The 17,090-nt window shown below is 40.1% G+C and overlaps 1 protein-coding gene and 1 long non-coding RNA gene across 3 annotated transcripts in view; one reads left to right on the forward strand and one right to left on the reverse strand.

Annotated features, from left to right (window-relative positions):
- LOC309373959 overlaps nt 1-3,691 on the reverse strand; it is a 76,666-nt gene extending 72,975 nt beyond the window's left edge. The window contains exons 1-2 of the long non-coding RNA XR_014170309.1: nt 3,481-3,691; nt 723-780 (exon numbers count right to left, since the gene is read on the reverse strand). This is a non-coding gene — a long non-coding RNA (uncharacterized lncRNA). The remainder of the gene's footprint in view (nt 1-722; nt 781-3,480) is intronic.
- Nucleotides 3,692-3,745: 54 nt separating this feature from the next.
- Nucleotides 3,746-17,090, forward strand: part of LOC309373929 (desmocollin-1-like) — a 28,699-nt gene continuing 15,354 nt past the window's right edge. For both annotated transcript variants that reach the window (XM_081918525.1, XM_081918526.1), the window contains exons 1-7: nt 3,746-4,163; nt 11,661-11,745; nt 12,831-13,033; nt 13,720-13,830; nt 14,312-14,467; nt 14,971-15,115; nt 16,869-17,044. In XM_081918525.1, the coding sequence (XP_081774651.1) occupies nt 4,086-4,163; nt 11,661-11,745; nt 12,831-13,033; nt 13,720-13,830; nt 14,312-14,467; nt 14,971-15,115; nt 16,869-17,044 (954 nt within the window). In that variant the 5' untranslated portion in view covers nt 3,746-4,085. The remainder of the gene's footprint in view (nt 4,164-11,660; nt 11,746-12,830; nt 13,034-13,719; nt 13,831-14,311; nt 14,468-14,970; nt 15,116-16,868; nt 17,045-17,090) is intronic.

Here is a 17,090-nt window from a genome sequence, read left to right on the forward strand (position 1 = left end):
TGCAACTCCTTTCTAGTGCAACTATTCCTATATGGAATGTGAATCCTATGTGGTTCATCAGGACAGGAAAAAAAGAATGTGCTATAAAATCACTGTGCCAATTCCATGGTCTATTCGGTCATGGAGTCTAAAGTATGAATAATAACTGAATAGCACATAGGTTATTATGGGTAATTATTCTCAAAACAAATACAACTTGTGTGTCATCTACATGGATGGGATAACCATAAATAAAAAGAGAAATAAATAGTGGTGCAAATCTCTTAGGCAGGACTTTATTTATTTGTACATTGTTTATTCGGTTTTCATTTTGTATATGGGTCTACCTTCTAAATAAAAGGGAATCTTTCAACAATATGCCCACAAAAGAGAAAGATCAATTCAGAAATAAAAAAAACCCAGGCATATAAGTACCAGTTTTGAGTATGGTAAGCATTCTAAATTCTTGTTTAAATGGCAGTAAAAGAACACAAATGAAATATGTACTGAAGAAATTATAAATAGTGTTATATATAGAGAGAGAGCAAACAGCAAACAGACTGCAGAATCAATAGTAACACTAAAAACATATAAACATCTGCACGTACATGGAGACTGAAAACTTTAGTCCTTGTATCTTCAGTGAGCAGTATATATTCAGATAAATTAACAATCATAGATACTTTTAAAATAAAAAGTAAGAAGTAATGTAGAATTACAATATTGGAAGTATCATGCCTTACCTATTTCACATGCATCCAATATAACTTGAAAACCTGCTTCTCTTGGTCTAGTCTGAGTCTAGTATTGAATAAAAAAGATGATTTAGTTAAACACACACACAAACACCTGCATCACCTCCTGCCATGTCTTCCAAAGCATGTTCATTTATTCATTAACATTTTACTTCATACTTTTCATTTTCATGCCTCAATATATGGAAGTTGATGCCTATGGCAGCTTTACCAGCAATATACGAAATGCCATTAAAATGCTACAAACATAATACTCTATGCACATGCACACACATGGCTGTGCCCTTGGTCGCTAAACTCATCAACCCCCTCCCAGGTTCTGAATCACTCCCTGCTTCCTTCTCCTGCTTCCCACAGCAACTGTGTTCCTTCCCCCTGCTGCTGCCCAAGTAGAAAGTGAGAAAGCTTGCATTTTGCAAGCCCACCCCACACTGAACCTTTCAACACCAGGCATCAATTGGAAGGATCAGTGCAAGGGAGCTGAGACCTTCTCCTTAGCACTTCGTGCTGCTCCTGACACTATGGATCCTGAGTCTGGCTGGCTGCCACTTTGTCCTTTTCCACCTCGTGCCACTATGGATCATGAGGCTGGCCAATGCTTATGGGCATCTTTTTCTTTCCCATGTCACTCCTCATACTACTAACTGGTGCTAACTGGTGGCCAGCTGCAGAGGATGAGGGCAGTCAGTAGTGGTGCCAGCCTGCTTGAGGATCTGGATCCTGGGGGCAGGGCCACTGACACTGGAAAGTGGAGGAGTCAGCAGCTGCATATTCTTGCTGCCCCTCTGCAGTTCCCCATGGCTGCCCATCCACTGCTTCTTGTCACACACACACTGCAGTTTGCACCTCCATCTGTTACCAGCTATGCAAACTACTGCATAATGGTGGGCAAGTGCAAATACACACATACACACAGAGAGTTCCCAACAGAACTATAAGAGGGCCAAATACTTTCCTCTATAATCCTCCCTATAATCCTTTGATAATCAATAGTATTTGTCTCATTGCCTCATTGCCATGGTTAATTCCCACTGTATGTGTTAACATGAACCTCTTATGGTACCGTAACTCCAATTTAACTCAGATCTGGATAATCTTATTTGGGTGAAATAGCCATCTTTAGATGGCCTTACAGGTTTGCATTATTGGCCATCCTGTTCTGACAGGGCTGTGATGATATGGAATAGGCAACATCTATTTTAAATATGGACCTGCCCCAACTGGGGGAATATGGCACCTCTCATTGTATTAGCATTATTGTCAATTCAAAATTCTGGGTTGTGGGCAACCTTATTGTAGTTGAAAATCACATTTTTTCGGAGGAAAGAGGTCAGGGGCTACATAGATCAGAGACTATGCACCCCTTTTCTCTCCATCCATCTATCTCCTCCCTCTCTCACACATAGGCTTTCCCAAACCCTACTGGCCAGCCTTCCTACCTCCCTTTGGAGTTATCTTCCACTCACCCTTAATCTTTCTCTCATTAATTCACTGTGCACTCTCTCTCTCTCTCTCTCTCTCTCTCTCACACACACACACACACACACACACACGTTCACACCAACACTGGGTAGTCTCTTTGTGAAATACAATTTGAACTATCCCGTTGTGCAAAATATGACACCTATTGTATGCTAAAGACTGCAGTGTCAGAGGATCGCCCTGAAAAGTTTTCCCCCCTGTCATAGTAGCTGGTATTTCACAACCCAGGAATCTGATAATTTAGGATTGCTCAGTGATAGGTACTTTCTTCTGCAGCAACTGGTTTGCCTTTCCATGCAATCAAGAAAAAAACAATAAATATACTTATATTAACAGAAGTAAACAGTGGTGGTCAGTTACCATATTTTTCGCTCTATAACACGCACCCGACCATAACACGCATGTAGTTTTTAGAGGAGGAAAATCCGTAGGCATTCCCTCCATAACACGCACAGACATTTCCCCTTACTTTCTAGGAGGAAAAAAGTGAGTGTTATGGTGCAAAAAAATGGTAATTAGTAATCTAAAAAAGTGAGCTGTGATATAGAATATAGGAAGAACCCCTTAAAAATGTTTCCAGATTACAGTATAACATACATTTCTCCATACCATTCAGAACGCATGATCGTGCAACTGTTCCCAAATGCTAAAACATTTCCTATGTTCTGCCACCCCAAAAGGTGCTTTTCTGTGGGAACCCACATTTTTCTTTATTGTGTGTCTTTCGCCTCAATAAAAAAAATCCCATCTGTACTGGATAAAATGTTTTAAAGGCGCCTATGCTCGTCTGTTATGAGAGTAATCCTGTTTAGTACTCAGTCCACAAATATTTTTTTTTGCAAATAATTCTGTTATTGGTAACAGAAAATGAGCCAGGCGCAGACTTGCATACTCTCTGCTCAGCAACCTGTGCAACATGAGAGAAAAGAGGGCGCGGCTGCAGGACGTCGCTTAGGCCTGCGAAAGCAGAGAGCGAGAGAGGAATGGGCGCATTGAAAGCGGGTCTAGAAAAGTGAAACTAGACTTCGTAGGGACTTTTCCCCTGTTCAGAATGAGGTGTTTGTTTGTTTTTTAAAGACAGCTATGCGAACTCCTGATCTGAGTGCGGGCGAGGGCGCCTGCCTCTGCAGGGTCTCCCCTGGTGGGAGGCTCTGCTGGTGTCCCAGACGTCCATGGAAGCAGCCCGGGCTTGCCTGGAGAGGCGGCCCTGGACGTCCAGGGCAACCTGAAGACAGAGGCCGTGACGTCGCGGCCCGCCTCGCACCTTTGCCCTGCCTGCGCGCGAGTCTCGCTCTCCGGGCACAGTCAGGGGCCAAGCAGCTGGGAAGGGCGTGTGTTAATCCTCCGCGCATCTCCTATCTGCCCAGCAGCGGGGCGGGGTCGGGGCCAAGCAGGGTGTCTCCCGCTCCACTCCCTGGCCGAGTAAAAAGAAAGAAAAAGTGGGGCGGGGCGAAGGGAGGGAGGGAGGAGAGAGAGAGAGAGAGAGAGAGAGAGAGAAAAGGAAACCTAATTAAAGGTGCTCGTTCAGAAGAGCCGCTGAGGTAAACTCACCTCCCTTCGCCTCGCCCCACACCCTCGCTCGGAGGCAAATCCTCCAGCGGACGGGAGGAGACTTGAGTTAACAGAAGAAGGACAAAAAAATTTAAAAAAATCACCCGAGTAGGAGAAAACAACCGTCTCCGCCTCTCTGCTGATCCACTATCGCTGCCGCCACCACCCTTGCAGCTCCTGCTGTGGAGACAGGCGGGTCGCCTCAGACTCACCTGGTCGCTCGTCCAGCGCGCGCGCGCCGCCGTTTCCGCCGGTCCTTTTTTTCCCGCCGAGCCCACCTTCGCTCGCTCGCGCGCGCGCCCCCAGTCCGGCTGCAGCATGGCCCCGCTAGCGAGAGCGCGGCGCAGGGGGGGCTGGTGGACGGACGTCGGCCTCCGGGTCTTCGTCGGCCTCCTGGTGAGTAGTAGTGGTAGGAGTCGCGCCTTGTGGAGCGGGAGAAGGGAGGCAGAGGGTGGGCTGAAGGGAGAGAGGCGCGGGAAGTCTGGGCGGCGGCGGCCTCGACAGGTAACGGCGCCGAAGTGGGAACTTGCGGGGCGAAGTTCGCTGGGTCGGCCTGGCGGACGCGCCGCGGGGCTCTTGGGCGGGAGGCGCTGCTGTGGCGGGGGGGGGGGAGGGGGCAGCGCCCACCTGGATTTTCCAGGGACGCCTCTTCGGAAGAAACAAAAAGCCGGACTCTTTATGCTATTTGCGCACACCGAAAAGTCATTTTTCGTTCTTAGGCTTTCGAAACCGGCTCGAAGCTGGGAGAAGCTTCCCGTCCCCAGATTCCGACTTGCATATTCGCAGAGAGAGAGAGAGAGAGAAAATGGGGGGGGGGTTCTCGTAGGAGTTGCGAAACTCTGAAGTTTTTAAAAGTGGGAATGGGGAGACTTCGTTGTGTTGTGGCGAGGAGAGAAAATGCATGGACTCCTTTAAAAAAGGAGAGACGCGTTTACTCGGAAGTGAGCTCAGTTTTTTCCCAAGTAGCTTTTTTTTCCACACGGTGACTTCAGGGGCGTTCAGGGTGGCAGTTTCGTCCTGGAATTTGCTGTGGGGTTTTTTGGGGGTGGGGGGTGGGGAGAGTTAGGATCCGATGGAATATACCGTGGGACTGGCTTCTTAAAATCGGCGACGCGCCTTGGCTAAGTGGCGTTTGTGTGCTCTGCGGGTTTCGCCCTGCCCTTATTAACTCGTGCCTTTGATCTGCCTTAGTCTTGCCCGGGATGGTTCCCACTTTGAAAAGGAAATGTGCTGGTTAAGAATTGACGGCATGCTTTTATTATACCTGTGAGATGGTTAATCTGTGTGCTTACATATCAGTATTAGACTTGGGAATATATTTGCCTGGAAGAGGTCCTGAAGTGGGGGCAAAACTCTCTAGAGGCACAGGAAATTCAGTACTTCTTCTTCCTACATTTCTCTACTGTATTTGAAACGGATTATTTGAGACTGGGAGGAGGCGACTTTAGGTTGCTTTTCATTTTTAATATGTACAGTGGTACCTCGGGTTATATATGCTTCAGGTTACATACCCTTCAGGTTACAGACTCCGCTAACCCAGAAATATTGCTTCAGGTTAAGAACTTTGCTTCAGGATGAGAACAGAAATCGTGCTCTTGCAGCACGGCAGCAGGAGGAGGCCCCATTAGCTAAAGTGGTGCTTCAGGTTAAGAATAGTTTCAGGTTAAGTACGGACCTCCAGAACGAATTAAGTACTTAACCCGAGGTACCACTGTATTTTGTGTTTTCATATTGTGATTTTATGTTGTAACTGCCCTGAGACCTGCAGGTATAGGATGGTATACAGATTTAATAAAAAATAAAAAATACTGTAACAATTTTCTAGCCATTTGCTATCAGTAAACTATTGTTGTTCTCTGAGTTTGGCTTCTGTTGCCAATGCGTTTATGTTCACCAGAAAAGCTGTAAGCAAATAGGAGATTGAAAATATTTCCCCCCTTGTAAGTCTTGTAGGAAATAACAGCTGCAGTACACTCTTATTGCAGTGAATTTGATTTGCATGTTTCAAATAATAATTCTAAGGTTGCATCTAAGAACATAAGAGCTCTGTTGGATCAGGCCAAAGTCCCCTTCTAAGTTCTCACAGTGGCCAACCAGATGCACCTATGGGAAACCCACAAGCAGGACATGAGACAGTACCCTGCTGGTGTCACGTATCATCCAATGCTGGAGGAGCACACGGAAATCATGACTAGAAGACACTGATGTGTATAGCCTTCTTGAATTTGTCCAATTCCACTTTAAAGCTGTCCAAAGTGTTGGCTGTCTAGTAGAAAAAAGAAGCTTATATAAATTACCAACCCTTTGTCAAATACAGACAATGGGTTGGGTCCAGATTTAGTCATGCTGGGAGTCTACCCATTGAAATAAAAGCCACGGCTAACTTGTCCCCTTGGTTTCAATTGGCCTGCTTTGCCTGTATGCTTGTCTGGATCCAACCCACAAATGGGGAACATGATTAACAGTGTGAACATCCTTTTTAAAATCTATAAAAACTAGCGATTGTGCAGACATAGACATGTTGGTTGAAATTTGAGCTTCTAATCCTTTGTAAGCAATAGGCCAGTTAATATGAATAGGCTCATTTACACAGCCCAGAGTCTCTATATGAATTTTATTTTAAGAAATGTACCTTACTTCCTTTGTCCAGTATCTTCCTTTGTCCAGTATCATGCTAGACTTATGGAAAACATTGGGCTTCCTTTCTTACTGAGATCTTTATAGACCCCATAGCCTTTCTATGGCTCCCAGTACCTTACTGTATTGAGTTACGGTTCAGAATTTTCTCTCACAATTGTTTGTATCATTCCTTAACATCAAAAAAATTGGAGTAATGACTGTAGTCATGTGCACATTTGCTTCAGACTAAGTCCCACTCTGGATTATTTTGAAATCTTTTAAAATGAATTAAATCAACATTCTAATTTCTTTCAAGGTCGTCAACCTAATTCTGTGATCCATACAAAAGCACAACCAGAGTGCTGCTCAGATTCAGTTTGAAAGCCTGCACGTTTATCAGATTTTCGTTTCAAGACGCAAATAGTTCACTTGCCCCTTGCCTTCAATACATTAATAATAATATAACTATTAATTGGTGGCTCTTCTAGCTTGCCATTTGTGGCCAGAAATAGCAAGTAATTTAATTTCCTAATTGATTGGTTTTACTTCCCCTTCAATAAACTTTTCCTGCTTTTTTTTTTAAGTATCCTCTGCTACTGATGGTATTCAATCTGCACTCTAGCCTTTACAGCATTAATTTCGTTATTTATTTTTGGAATATCTAATGTATAGTAACTGCTTACACTCACTCCTATTCTATGTGAATTAGTTGACAGTGTATCAAATTGACTTCCATGGAACCCACTTGTTTCAATTAATGTTGCAGTATAGAGAAACTTGCACTCTTCCATCTAAGTACTTCACAATTTTAGATACAGTATTACTTATAAGGCCTGCTGATATAATTGTACCTTGTTTTCAAACAAGGTGTTTAGGAACAGGATGTTTAATATGTTTGAATCCCATTGAAGTCATAAGATTTATACATACCACCCAAGTCCCATTTTTATAATGCTTTCATTGTGACACAATACTTTAAAATAAATAAAGCCTATCTTATTGGACAGAATTCCATTGTTCCAAAATGCAAACACTTCAGAAAAAGTTTGCTATCTTTTTTTGGATGAAAATAGGAACTCCACAAATAAAACAATGAGTTAAAGTATTTGATTTACAAAACAGAGCTCTGTAAATCCCATCCCTGGCACTGGTAATTCTGTGAATGTTTAGAATGTTTGTATGTGTTTAAACCAGTTTGAAAGTGCTGAATGTGTTACCTGAATTGTAATATACAAATAAAATCTGAATTGTAATATACAAATAAAAGTGATTTTTAGACTGCAATCCTACTATACACACCTCTGAGTAAATCCCATGGAATTCAGTAGGACTTCCTTTTAGAAGTCCATGCATAGAAGCACACGGTTATTTTCTCTCTTATTCTTAATGTTCTTTAAACATAGCTAGGAAGAATGGAACTGTGCTGCATATCTGAAACACTTGATTCTCAAATTGACATGAATTGCTTTCAATAAGACAACTCTACACTAACTTTAACTGGTTATTGTTTGGTGTGACATATTCTCTTCGACTTACTCATACTGATTTTATTGACACTCCTGTAATTCCAAGACCATTTGTAGTGCCTTTAACAACCTTTTGCAACGATCATAAACCCACTTATTCCAGAGTAGAAATAATGAAGCAACGTGACGTCACTAGACTTTTGTAAAAGTATAAGACTATAATGGAAAATTGGAATGCGGGAAAAATGCCAGCGCTTTTGCTCTTAAAAACTTTAATCCATTTTACATTTAAAGTGGTAATTTAATCTACATACTATTTTCCTGGGCACTTTTGTTAGAAACCCAGTAATACCTTTTAATTACCTCACTTTCACTTTCTTGCTACTTGATAAAGGAGTGCTCCTAATCTGTATTCTGTTGCATCCCTCCTTCCCATGCCCAAATATTAGTAGTTCCATGCGAATTACCATTATTTATAATTTGCCCTGAGCACAATGGAAGGATGGGGTAAAAATTAAATAATAATAATAATAGTACATATAGATAAATCTACTGCAGCAGCAGATACATTCGATACTCTATGATTGTGACTCTGTAGGTGTTCAATTTATCAAGTAGTCTCCTTTTATGCCTCTATTATCAGATTCTGTTATATCTGCCACTTTATTATTATTAATTTATTATCTTTTTATGTCTCTATTATATTGCCCCAGGGAAGGTCACAACAATTTAAAACACAACATTAAAAATAGTTTTAAAACAAATTACAGTCACAGTGTTTCTCAGTTTGGTCTTATGGACTTAATACAACATGATGCTTAACAGCTTTCCTACAGAGGGCAAAGTTACTATGGAGAGGAACCATGAGAGTAATGCTTCTGTGTTAAATGGTAGACTGAAAAACGTCCCAACAGGTGAATATTTATTTCCCCGAGCCCCGTGTGCTGGCTCCCTCCAAAGCTTCTCCTAGCCATGTAGCAATGGCACAGTCCTCAGTCACCGAAGAGGTTGCAGTGGAATCTGTTCCTTATCAAATGGAAATCTCCACTTGAAAAGAATGATAGGCTCAGAGATGCATCTAGTAATGCCAAACCTTTCATTAGTCGCTCCAGTAAGGCAATGTCTACTGATGTAAAAATAATAAAAAGAGGAGAGGAATAATTAAAAACATTTATTTGTGTGTTGTTGTTTTTTGAGACTCCTTGATTTAGGGGATCAGCTGATTCCAGTGAAAGGGGGCATATGGTAAGGGTTCCAATTTTTGGAATTGCCAGCGCTGTTAGCCTCAAAGCTGTTAGGAATAAAATTCTGAAAACTTCTGGGCACTGTATTCACAGGTTCCCCATCAGTATCATAATGGAAAGGATCTTAGAAGGTGTGTTTTCTTAACTACCAAGCTGAATTCTTGCCTGTTGAACTTAGGGCAGAAGCTTCCTCAATTTGTAATTTTTATTTTTTTTAATATATAACAGCCAATGAGCCTTTCTTACTACAGTGGTACCTCGGGTTACATACGCTTCAGGTTACATATGCTTCAGGTTAGACTCCGCTAACCCAGAAATAATACCTTGGGTTAAGAACTTTGCTTCAGGATGAGAAAAGAAATTGTGCTCCAGCAGCGTGGTGGCAGTGGGAGGCCCCATTAGCTAAAGTGGTGCTTCAGGTTAAGAACAGTTTCAGGTTAAGAATGGACCTCCGGAACGAATTATGGTAAATACTTAACCCGAGGTACCACTGTATAAGTGGCTCCACACTCATCTGATAACATGGTGGTAGGACTGGATGACAACAACTGCCTCAAGATGGGTTTGATCTGCTGCTGACCCTCTATAACCAGATCATGTGTATCTAGATTTGTTATAGAGAATATAGATTATCACAAAATACCTCCTTTGAAGCATGGTTTGAATCCTAAGGTTTTCGTATATCCACCTGTTGTTTTGACATGCTGTGTTGGCAAGCTTCTGAAATGCATGATCAGCATTCATGAGACCCAACAACATACTGGCAAATACTCAATATAGTTTCTGCAGACACTTTATCACCTGATTAAGCTGGAAATCAGATCAACTGATAGTTCACTTAAAAAGAAGAAGGAAAGGCTTATGAAATATGAAATCAATAGAAAGTCTTATAATTTTGGATTAAGAAGCAGTCTCCTCATCTTCATACAGATCCTTTTGAGAAAATGTGCATTCCAGGTTCACGTTAGTTTTGACTTTCAAGTGGGAGAAAAGTGTCCCTCAAGGTAGTGTTCTCGGTGTGTTTGTCTTCTCTGTAAAGATTTGTTCCAGTGTGATATCATATCTTATAGCATACAGTTGCCTTTTTGCAGATAATTTCCAGATGTTCTGTAGGTCTTTTGTTACATTGTTTAATGAAAGATAACTACAACAAGCTTCCCGCTCTCTCAATATATATTGGTGTATACCAATCGGCTGTACTTTGTGACTATACCTTTCTCAAACAAAAATCATTTGTTTGTAGTTTTGCTGAAGGTATAGCTTACATCCTGAAGTTACATTGAAAATCCTAGTAGTTTCATACCTAGTAGTTTCAGAGTGTATGTATCTAGGGTTGAACAAGACGCTCACATTCTTACTGCATATTAACTTCCTAAAGGTGTTATACATGAAAGCACTGAATGTCCTGTTTTGCATTCTTCAACCACTTCAGGAACAGACTACACTTATATACTGCAAATCTACAGGGTGCTGATCTACTCCAGACTAGATTTGGGGCTCCATAATGTACAGTTCTGCAAAGCTGTTTGCACTGAAGAAACTATATCCTGCTTATTGGGAAATTAAATTGAGCATTGGAGCATATTACACCTCAACTCCTTATAGCCTTGATACAGACTATATGCAACAATTTGTGGAACGTTTTGAAATCTCATTGATTCCCACATATCTCTGAACTAATTCCCATGGTTAATTCCAGCCACAGGCTCATTCAGCTATAGCTTACATCTGTAATTTTTTTGTCTTTTTCCCATTTGAAGACTGCCTAGAGAAATGTCATGTTGTTTTTGATGGGTTCCTGGGCATGCTGGAATTAAATTTGGTTGCCCAAGCTGCCAAGATGGCAACTCACCTTGCAACTAAGATTCCCATTTAGTGATTCTCCCTCCCCCAAGCTAAATCAATGGTACAGTGCCAAGAGCTGTGAGACAGTTGGAACAACAGACTTTGAATTCAAAATCAGTATTCCAATCATAAATACTTCCCTAAAAGAGCACTTCTCAAGAATTGCATGCCATTAACATTCCAGCAGTTCCTTCTGAAGAGAGAGGGCCTAATAGTGTTGGTGCTTTGCAGCACTTGCCTCTGTCAAATATCTTTTTATCTGCTTGTCAAAACTGTCTCTAAATCCAGCCATCTGATTGGCACCACATGAGCCTAACTTCATTTTCTGGGTGAATACATTAATTAATGTGTCAATTTTCTGGTTTGCTGCCAATTTTCTCTGGTTTGCTGACCAGAAGATGCTTTATCAACAGAACATAACCTTATAGATGGCTTACTGAAATGCATCTTGTGCACATAACAGTGCAATATGGCCTAGATGTTGTTGCATCAAAATAATCTCAAATCCTTCCTCATATTGACATCAAATAGTATGAAGGCTTGTCAACCATTCTTAATGGGGGAACCTGGAAATGTATATGTGCAAATTTCAGTCATATTAAGGAATATTACAATCTATGGATAAGGTTAGATCACTATGCTATATTTTGGCCTATTGTTTATAGTTCTGTATATACAAAAATAACAAAAAATAATAATGCAGTTCTTTTACTCCTCAGGTACTAAGTTTATTTTGTGAAGCTAGCAAGAAAGTGACTTTTAATGTGCCTTCCAAACTAGAAGCAGGAACATTAATTGGCAGATGTGAGTAACAATTACTAGAGCCTCTTTCTGTTGCTTTCACAATGATGTTCTGTTTTCTTCTCCCTGCAACCCATCTCATATTTATAGCGCACTCCAATGCACATTATTTTGGAAGCCTATCTGTGTTCAGTGGGGCTTATGCTTAGTTACAGTATAGCATAAGCTTACAACTTCAATCCTGGACACACTTAATGGGCAGCAAGCCCCAACTGAATGGGGTTCCTTCAATCCTGGACACACTTAATGGGCAGCAAACCCCAACTGAATGGGGTTCCTTTCAAATAAATATGCATTGGATTGTGCTGCTATGCTGAAATCTTATGGTCCTTAGGAGGGTGCCCATGGGGTCATAGGAAGTATTGGATCTCACTTTCTGAAGGCAGAGAGAGCGCTCTGACCTTGGAGATCAGATGCTAGATTCCCCCACCCACACCACTGTGAAAACTTCATTGACTTAGTGTCAGGGGTCAGACATCAGTGGAGCCAGAAAGGGTGGTGGTGTAAGGAGTAGACAAGTAGAAGTATTGAACCTGAAGGATCACATGCATTTCTGCTCTCCTGACATGACTCCTAAGCATACTAAACACCCCCTGCCCTAAACCCAACCCCAGAAAATGACAGAGGAGTGCAAGAAGACTCCTCTGCCTTTACAGTTGAAGCAGATGAACTGCCTCTAGTTGTGCTGCACTCTGGGATATGTATTTCATTATTGATTGTAAATAAAGCTTGCTTTTGAATCTATAACCAACAAAACTACTAAATAAGTTTTTGGATTTTGCATTTCATTCTCATCTGTAACCAGTTTATTTATCTATTCGCTTATTCGCTATTTGTTCATTTAATTTTTCTTAGTTTGAGTCATAGCCTTTTCCCCCAGTTGTGAAGGCTCTGGGTGGATAAGATCGACTTATTAGATTCATACTAGAGTGTCATGATCATGCTCGAGAAACTTTACCCTGACACTGCAACTATGTACAAATTTTAAAATTGTAAGCATGCAAATATAAATTTAGGACATGAATTTGGGAGTTGTTCTTTGCTGCTTTGTTTCTTGGTTTACAGTTTTTACTGTTTTTGTTTTACAGTAAATCTGAGACAGTATCTTAGGACATCTGACCTGATCAGTTCAAGTGATCCTGATTTCATAGTACTAGAAGATGGTTCTGTATATACAACAAATGCTGTTTCTTTGTCTTCTGAGAAGAAAGCTTTTACCATATCGCTTAATGACTTGCAAGGTCATCTGCAAAAGAAAATACATGTCAATTTGCTATCACATCCAAAAAAGGTAAGTGACATGCAATTTTTTTTAGATCAAAGTACGTTCCAGTTATCTTCATCGTTAGGCAAATATAGATGTTATAGGTACTGAAAAAGAGGTGGGGTTTTAGGGCGGGGAGAAGTAATGCTTGACATGACAGAACTGCACTGAAAGTTTCCTTGCCCCTGCAAGCAAACTTCAGCCATTGAAAAGGAGTGAGAACATTATGATTATGTCATATATACATTCCAGTATGGATGAGAGAGAAGGCGGATACATAATTCTGCTTCTTTTGACAGCAGCTTTGCAGTTCCTGTAATTTTGGACTTAATTGACTGTCAACAGAACATTTGATTTAGCATATAACTTAAGCTCTCACTTCAGGTAAAGAGGAAGGCTGAATCTGTCTCTTTATTGCCCAGTTAAAATTGATGTATCAAAAAAGGAATTATCTTCATCAAGGACATTAGAATTCCAAAAACACACACAAACATAATGAAAATAGAGGCATGAAAAACTGAAAACAGTTATGCAGGGTTGAAGTACTCAAAAATCACCATACCAGAATGTTATAGCAATTCATGGAGAAAAAGATGGATACCATGGTGAAATGCTGGAGAACGTTAATAGGAACAACACAGTATAGGAGAATGGAAAAAGTAAGGAATTACTAGAATATATTACTAATGTTCGTTTCTATTTCCTGAACACAGGCTCATAAAACAGGAGAGACTGTTCTTAGACGAACTAAACGAAGATGGAGTCCTCTTCCAACCCTAATAATGGAAAACTCACTAGGACCTTTCCCAATGCAAATTCAGCAGGTAACGTTTAATAAATCAGTCTGATTACACTACGCTCTAGCAAATGTGTTTTATGAATAAGATGAGTAGAAGAAACCTATGTAAGTTATGATCTTAGGATAATTCTAATGACTTTTTGAGAAGCCTTGAACATGAAAAAGGAAACATCAATGATATCAATACTGTTAATGACTAAGTATTTGCTGGAGAGTAATTTGTACCAGATAGAGTGATCCTAAGCACACTTGAAAATCAGTTCTATTAAAACAGGACTTACTGCCTCAGTGTGATTATGATCTCACAGCCTAAACAGTATGTACTAAATTACACTCCTGTATAGATGGTGAAGGATTTTAAATGAACAAATATTTGTCATGTTCTTCAGGAGTCTGAACTAAACTTTAAGAAAATTAAGAGACAAATTGATACTTTAATTCTGAGATACTAGCTATAGTATGATGACTTACGTTTTTCTGTTTCATACATCATTCTCTTTATACAGCTGTCTTCTGATACAGCCCAAAAATACAACATCACATATTCTATAAGTGGTCGTGGAGTCGACCAACCACCACTAAATTATTTTTATATTGAGAGGGAAACAGGAAATCTCTTTGTTACTGTCCCAATAGATCGGGAAGAGTATTCAGAATTTGAGGTAAGAATGCAAACTTTGTCAGTTGTAACAATTATAATATGAAGCCAAATGTGTTGTAAGTATAAAATGATGTGTTTTAAACAATGGATCAGTAGTGTTCATTGACACTTTGTTCATTTTGAGTATTTGAATTGGAATGGTAGGATCTGCAACCTTGTTCTGCTTTTACTAAGCAAAGCTTTTTCTGAGATACTGAATAGAACTTTATCTGATAGATGTTAATGATGGAGAAGTTTGACAGGGGAAAAGAATGTATAAAGTAAAAAGTTTGGATTCCTTTCTGATGAAACACAGAAATGTACTTGAGTTTAAGAATTCTACAGAAAGATGGCTATTGGTAAAATGGAAACTGTAAACCTGTCAGTCTTTCACTGTTAAGGTATAAGAAACGTAAAACATTGGAAGTTCTTGTGTTTGTTCAGAAGCAAATAGCAATGAATTACAATAAAACCAATTATCCTTACATAGGTAGCTACTAAAAGTGTTCCCTCATTTTTTTACAGATAATTTGCAATGCAAGGACATTAGATGGCTATACTCCAGAGGTACCACTTAGACATGTAATCCGAATTGAGGATGATAATGATAACCCACCAATGTTTGACCCAGTTACTTGGGCTTTTAATGTTGTAGAAAACTGCAGAGCTGGTAAGCAGCTAGAAATTTTATAATATCATTTCAATTACTTTTATCCAATGAGTGAGATCTAATGGTGCCCTTCCACCAGTGGAATGAACCTTCACATGTGCAACATGACTAGCTCTCTTTCCCCTCCTCCCTGCAGACCCCAAAATCTTTGCTGAAGGATTGGCAAACCATCTGGAGCAGATGGGGGAGCAGTAAAGAGGGAGGGGGAAAGAAAAGGAAAACCTGGATGTATAATCAGACATCTATTTGCCTGTCATTGAATGTGGCCCAGTGTTAAGATCTTTAATCTTCTTACTTGGGTGTTATATAATGGCAGATGTTAAGCCAGTGTAGGTTAATATTAATTTGTTTTACTATACTGTGTCGGATTTTAAAAGTATTGACTGCACCATCCCCTTGGAATGGGGCAGGTTAGTAATCTAATAAATAAATGCATGGGCAAACACACAAATACATACAATTTCACTAATTATGCATGAATGTGCCATATTATTATTATATTGAGCATTGATATATATACACCAAGTCAAATGACTAGCCCATCTACTCCAGAATTGTCTACTCATTAGCACCAGCATTTTAGGGACTGAAGCAGAAATCTTTCCCATCACCTGCTCCCTGATCACTTAACTGGCGGTGCCTGTGATTGAACCTGGGAGTCAGGACCTTCTGCTTTCAAAATATGCATTACCACTGAGCTATAATCCTTCCCATCACATTTTTCAAAAGCTTTCAGATTAGACCATGTATTTGCATCCATATTCATTTCAATGACTCTTGATATAAATGCTAGTCAGATTTATAACTGGTCTGTCCAGTTTGAAGAGTGTTTTCATTTATCTGTGTATGTTTGTAACTGGGTAAACCTTTGCTCCAAAATAGTGAAGATATTATTTTCTATGTAGAATAAAAGTTGTATCTCATCAAAACATGTTTTCATCATTCAGCATTTAACTGCTGCTTATGAAGACAGGGATAAATGTTAGACGGTCATTAACAAAATAAATGTAACACGAACAGCATCAGTGAGAAGATCTTCGCCTACTGTACGCCTAGAATATCGTTTGACAGCAGCAATTGCGCACATGCTTATTCGGTGCAATTTCATGTAATTGCTAACTTAACAAATTTCCATAGGTATACATGGGGAGCAAGTGATTGTAAGACTACTTTTTAGACATCGGCCTGCATAGATTTATCAGAATATGATAATATGAAACCTAGACTATTTTCTTAGGCAATGTCCTCCATTAGGAATCTCTGTGATTCAAAATCTGTAGATCAATACAAATATATGTAATTAACTGAAAGCTCAGAATTACTTCTTTTTAAAAATCACATAAAAAGTGCAGGGCTTCTTCATCTACTGCTGCATATCTTCTGTTCATTTCACCAGGGCTTGGGCTGGAATCCCTTGCATTAACCCAGGCATAGGCAAACTCGGCCCTCCAGATGTTTTGGGACTACAACTCCCATCACTCCTAGCTAACAGGAGTCCCAAAACATCTGGAGGGCCAAGTTTGCCTAGGCCTGCACTAACCCAAATGAAGTAAGGAGAGGTTTCAAAGCAAAGCAGCAGTCCATAAGCTTTATTAAGGCTGAAGTTAACAACCATGTATTGTATTTTCTTTTTGAGTACTTTAGGCAGGGGTTGCGTGTGTGCTGTATTATTAGGCTAGATCTCCAATGATAATTTAATCAGTATTTTATAGTATAATCTTAAAAATGTTACAATGGTAATCTGTGTATGCAGGTACCGTGGTTGGACAAATAACTGCAACAGACAGAGATGAACCTGGTACACTGCACACTAAACTGAAATACAGAATTGTGGGCCAGAATCCTATACCGCTTCAAGGTTCCAATACGTTCTCTATACATCCAGATACAGGTTCTATTACTGTGGCATATCCAGTTCTGGACAGAGAGGTAATTTTATTGAAAGTCTAATGTTGTTATTTAGCATTATGTCTAT

Source organism: Podarcis melisellensis, assembly GCF_964234715.1.
Source record: "Podarcis melisellensis genome assembly, chromosome: 7".
Taxonomy (NCBI): Eukaryota; Metazoa; Chordata; class Lepidosauria; order Squamata; family Lacertidae; genus Podarcis; species Podarcis melisellensis.